This window comes from Phyllostomus discolor, chromosome 4 (genome assembly GCF_004126475.2).
Source record: "Phyllostomus discolor isolate MPI-MPIP mPhyDis1 chromosome 4, mPhyDis1.pri.v3, whole genome shotgun sequence".
In the NCBI taxonomy this organism is placed as follows: domain Eukaryota; kingdom Metazoa; phylum Chordata; class Mammalia; order Chiroptera; family Phyllostomidae; genus Phyllostomus; species Phyllostomus discolor.
The window spans coordinates 52,169,125-52,174,528 of NC_040906.2; the positions used below are offsets into that span (position 1 = coordinate 52,169,125).

The following is a 5,404-nucleotide window of genomic DNA, read 5'->3' on the forward strand; positions in this document are numbered from 1 at the left end:
TTTTATACATTTATCTATTTTTTTCTCTTAACTACAAAGTTGAACTTGTAAGGAAACCATCTTCAACACTTTATCTGTTTAGATACTAAATGTTCATAGCTGCCAATCACAGCTAGTAGACTCATTTCAAAATTGTCATTTTTCTTTCTCTACCAAGGGCATTCTCTTTCTCATGAAAGGATCACTTAGCTTCTCTGAGTCTCTAACAAGGACTCATCTTTCCCTGTCCGCCAAACAGACCTCCTCTGGCTCTGAAGGTGATCCCAGGACATGGTCCAGATGTGAGAGTTTCTGCAACTCTTCATAGAAATCATTCACGAGAATCTTGATTAAGATTGCACACTTAAATGTGTATTAATGTTACCCTCCAGCATCTTTCTTATTCCTATTGCTCATAAAACTGCCACATCCTTGAAAATTTAGTTAATGCAAACTGCCCTTCCCTGGTACAGAACCCTGAAGACTCCCAGTCTAATTTGTCATTAAATAGTTCAAAATCTCTCATGAGAATAACTGGGTCTAAGGCATATTTTCACAATGGTTCTAATATTTATTTACTACCTTGTCCCAAGTTAATAGAATAAAAATGCTATTTCTTAGGAGTGTAACAGTAATTTTAATCTCAATTATGTTGATGTTTGTGTTTTACTTAATATTGTCTCAAGTACAACCCTCACAACTTTTAAGAATTTACCCTTCACTTTGACTTCAGACAAAAGGCAAGGTGACAGCAGTTTGTAAACTGTGAAATCCTATCACTTTATACACATTTCTACTACCACGAGATTATTTGGTTCCACTGAAACTTGGCGTTAATGATGCTAGCTTAACATATTAACAAAATTTGGAATGTTTCTGTTCTTTGCTAATTCTATATCATAAGATTAAAGTTTCAGTTTCAGGTTTAAAAACTCAAATACCAGAAAACATCAATGAGCCAGTTGAGTTGAGCCATTTGGAAAAACACTTGTAAACTTTAAAACCTCAAATTTTAGAGTCAGGAGAAAGTTAGATGAGTATTCCTGGCCCCTCCCTGAGGAAATCTTAGTATACTTCAATGATTAAAAAGTAAAAATAATAAAATCCCAAGATACAAACTGAAACTAAACTTACAGGCCTAGACAGAAGTCCCTAAGTGGCCATTGTGCAACAAGATTTAAGATTTGCAAGCAAAATTATTAAGACAAAATAAGCAAGACAGCGTCGTATACTGTGATGAGGCGGAAGTGCAGGAGTGATGCCTTTTTCCTGGGCAGAGACCAACCTGAACAAGGACCCTCAGCTTCTCTGTAACTCTCCAAAATCTCTGTGAATAGATCCTTGAGTCGTAGGACCTCTCCAGACACCAGCATTCCCAGCTGCCAGGAGGAAGCGAAGCTCGAGTGTGACCTCCGTCTCTGGAGTAGCAACAAATGGAAAGCCACGGGGAATTCGCCAGATAAAAAGAACATGTGTTGTATGTGCAGCAACTTTCAAACTTTTCAGAGAAGCCCAGCAGTTTCCGGTCAAGTCCTAAGGCCGCTTAAGAGACTCCTAGTGTGATCAGAAAATTATGCCCTACCTTCTGTACCACCAAGCTGACCCTGCCCTACCTATGTCCTCCATCCATGCACCCAACATGCTTCCCCAGCACCTTCCACCAAAGAAGCCTCCAGGAAGCTCCAAATTCCTGGTGAAACCTGACCGCTTCGTAAAGCCTCCCGGAAGAATAAAAGATCAAATGAGACCGGCTCAGCGGGGTCTTCCAGAGGTGACCCCGGAGTTAAGAGTTAACGTATTTATTTTCACGCTGCAACTGCTGATTGCTTTACATAGACATTTCATGCTGTAGCTCTGCATGGAGCTGAGGACAAAAGTTAACATTTTTATTAATGTTGTAATTATTATAATTATTCTTTAACAAAGCTATTAAATAACCTGTACAAAGCCCGGCCCTGTCCTAACAAAAAACCCAGCACTGTTTGAACTCTGCCAAGGTTCTTCCGCTTTAATTCAGCAGCCTTTCTTATATACAAGATCAGCCCAGGGTGGTCTCTCACCCCAAAACTGTAGGTCTCCCAGATGGTGGGAATGGTTCAGAGCTTGAAACCACCCTTCCGCAAAGCTCCCAACCCTACCTCCCCTGCTCCTTCGGGGCACAGGGTCCCTGTCCGCGGGCCGGGCCAGGGAAACTGGGATCCTGGCATCGCTTTGGGAGGCAGACAGCTGGGACAAATGCATCTCTCGGGTCTCCCCTCAGGGCCTCAACACCTCCATGAAGAGGTGCTGGGGAGTCCGAGGCGGGGAGAGGCCTAGAGTTGCTCCCGGGTGGGCTCACAGGTCCCGCGCATCCTCCCGCTTGACCCCAGCCTCAGCGACTTTGAGCTTCTTATTCTGGTGCGTCTTGACGTGCTTGGCGAGATGGTCACTACGCATGAAGCGCTTCCCGCACTCAGGACAGGAGAAGCGTTTCTCGCCGGTGTGAGTCCGCAGGTGCCGCTGCAGCTCATCCGAGCGCGTGAAGCTTTTACCGCAGAAGAGCCAGTTGCATACGAAGGGCCGCTCGCCCGTGTGCCAGCGCAGGTGCGCCTTCAGGTGCGATGTCTTGCCATACACCTTGCCGCAGCCCGGCACGTGGCACACGTGCTGCTTCTTCTTGCCCGGCTCTGCCTCCGGGGCGCCGCCCGCCGCCTGGCAGTTGGGACAGCGGCAGCGGCGGCACCTCCTGGCCGTGGCCGCCAGGGGGGCCTTGGTCTGTAGCAGCGCCGCTATCTGGCTCTGGTACTGCGCGAAGTCCGACGGGCCCAACACCAGGCCCCGTTGCAGGGCTGCAGCAGCGGCGGCGGCGGCAGCGGCCGCTGATGCAGGGAAGCGGGGCGCGTGGGGTCCACCGGCACAGGCGCCGGACAGGCTGCCCCCCGGAACCCCGGAGGTCCCCGGACCGGAGCCCGCCTGCGGGATACTCCACCATGGGAGGTCGTCGGGGGCCGGGTTGGGGGACAGCTGGCGGCACGTGGGAGGCGGTGGGGGTGGCGGTGGGGGCAGCAAGTTGGAGTAGCCGGGCGGCAGCGCGGCCTGGGCCGCGTAGGGCACGTAGGCAGGCGCGCAGCTGGCGGGCAGCGCCGCCATACTGGAGGGCAGCATCTTGACCGGTGAGAACTCGTAGGGGTACGAGGGGTCAGCAGGGGGGGTGAGCGGCAGCTCGTGCGCCGCCCCGAAGGACGGCTGTAGGTGCGTTTTCTGCGGCGTCAGCCCCAGGCTGGGGTGTGGGGGCGGCAGTGCGCCCGGCGAGTGCGCTGGCATGTCGGCGGTCCACGGGTGAAAAAGCCTGGAGGGCGAGCCCAGCGTTGAGTCGTAGGGCACCTGCAGGAAGTCCGGGGGTGCAGCAGCGCCCGGCTGGCCGATACGGCTACAAGTGGCGGCTAGCAGCGCCAGGGGTGAGTGCTTGCCCAGGTCCGGGGAGGCGCTGGGGGTGCGGTCCTGCATGGGCGGCGGCGGGGGAGGGCGGAGAAGAGACAAAAGGTTAACGCTCCAAGCGCAGTCTCCAGGCCAGCCCGCTACCCCCACGCCAGCTATTATACCGCCGCCCCTCCCCCGTCTTGCTGCCCCTCCCCCGCCACCGCACCCCACGCACGCATCCACCAGTCCCAGGAAACTTTTGGTGCCTGCGCTACCTGCACAAGGAGCGTATGAGCGCTTCCCGCTAAAGTGCTGCACTTGGTTAAAAGACACGCTACCCAGTCTTAGAGGAAGCAGGCACAACTGGGAGGGGAGAGGGGTCCGACCGGGGACTCCCGGCTCCATGGTCAAAAAGGGCCTGAAAACACCCACAGCCGGACTGCGTATACGCTCCCCCCTCCCATCTTTTAAGCTCTGTTTCCACATTACTCTCCGGCTCCTCCTCCACCCACCCCAAGCTGAAATCAGCAGGAGGGTCCAGCTGGGTGAGCTCGGGCCTCGTTCTCAGCCAGACGCACCCCTGTACCACCCCAGGATCCGCGCGTCTCTCCCCCAAAGGCCTCACTTTGGACACCATGGTTAGGTGTGAAGTTGGTTTGGGCGCCCGTAAGTCCAACTTCTGCAGCATTCACTGAACAAGGCTCTCTTGGAGATTTAGGGTTCAGAGAGTACCAGGAGAGATCGAGACAGGACCCTTCCATCTTTCCCTCGCCCCCTCCGAGCCCAGCCCTGACCTGGAGGAAGGCTTGCAGAGAGTCGTTCCGGAGGACGGCAACGGCGGTCATGGCTACAGTTTGCGGGCAGTTGGCTGCGGACCAGGGCGCAGCCGAGGCATGGAGACCAGAAGGCGAGGACGGACAGCCGCCCAGAGTCCCTAGCTGGCACCCGATCCGCGAGCTGGGGCCTTCCCCGCCCGCGCTGCTCACGGTACCCCACTTGCTCGCCCTGCGCGCGGTCTGAGCGCTTCAGGATCACCTCCAAGAATTTGATAAGGACTTTGCTGGGCCGCCAGCCAGTCAGAGGGAAGATTTATGGCTTTGAAGTTTGCCGCTACCCAATCATCAAAGAATAGCGGCTCTTTCAGAAGCGAAAGCAAATCCTTTGAATCCACAAAGCTCCTATGGTGTGTTTGTTGGTCTGGATAAAAGAACTGATTATTAGGGGGGATGGGAAGGGAGGAGATAAAGGCGGGACAATTAATGAAGTAATCACTATGTGGGAAATGTATATACACAAATAATTGGATTTTCCTGATCAAAGGGGGCCTTGCCGCCTGGAGACCCGCGCTTGGTTGCTTGAGACACTCTATCCCCTCCCCCATTCCCTTGCAATTAAAGATTTGCATTGAGGCAGCGCCCAAAGTGACAAAGTGTCTTTGTTATCTTCAGAGAAATCTGTCTTCAGCTTCCAAGCTTGGACTTCGAGACGGAGATGAGCGTAATTCTCCCCTCCCCAGGACTTACACACCCCACACTGGAACAGCCTGTGTGCACCGCGAACCCAAGGGAATTCCCGGGGCGGGGCGTGGGACGCACCTCGCCTGCTCGCCGCGTGCCCCCCTGCCAGTGGCGGTGATCCCGCGGGCTAAGCTGTGACCCGGGGCGGGGCCGGGCTGCCGCCCAGGGTGGCAGTGGGTGGCGCGCACGCTTCAGGGCGGCCCGCCTGACAAGCTACTGGGGCTCTCTTGTGACGTTCCTGCTGGCAACTTGGAAGTTTTCTCGGGCCACAACTTTAGCAAATAGTGAGCCTGGGAAAAACACCCGCGCTGCATTTACCCCCAAAGCCGAGCTTGGCAGGACACCCAGAGCAACCCAGAATACACACCCTAGGGGAAGTAATGCTTGCTGTCTTCTCCCTCTTCTTTGTCCAGGCCTGCAGCCCCGGACCCCGGTAGAGGGAGGCGCTGACCGCTGTGAGGCCCCACTGAAAGCCCCCAGCGATGCTGGTGATTTCATCCCCTGGGCCG

At 54.4% G+C, this 5,404-nt stretch overlaps 1 protein-coding gene across 1 annotated transcript; it reads right to left on the reverse strand.

Moving 5' to 3' along the window:
- Positions 1–1,725: 1,725 nt before the first annotated feature.
- Positions 1,726–4,996, reverse strand: SP5 (Sp5 transcription factor). The gene is made up of 2 exons (XM_028510011.2): positions 4,173–4,996; positions 1,726–3,459 (listed from the first exon to the last, which is right to left on the reverse strand). The coding sequence occupies exons 1-2, from the start codon at positions 4,221–4,223 to the stop codon at positions 2,314–2,316; spliced, it is 1,197 nt and encodes a 398-aa protein (XP_028365812.1). The 5' UTR covers positions 4,224–4,996; the 3' UTR covers positions 1,726–2,313.
- Between the last annotated feature and the right edge of the window lie 408 nt (positions 4,997–5,404).

Excerpts from the sequence above, each read along its gene's own strand:
- SP5 (XM_028510011.2), bottom strand. The coding sequence starts at position 4,223 with ATGACCGCCGTTGCCGTCCTCCGGAACGACTCTCTGCAAGCCTTCCTC. Across the intron at positions 3,460-4,172 it reads CTCTGCAAGCCTTCCTCCAG|GACCGCACCCCCAGCGCCTC; the intron begins GTCAGGGCTGGG and ends CCGCCCATGCAG.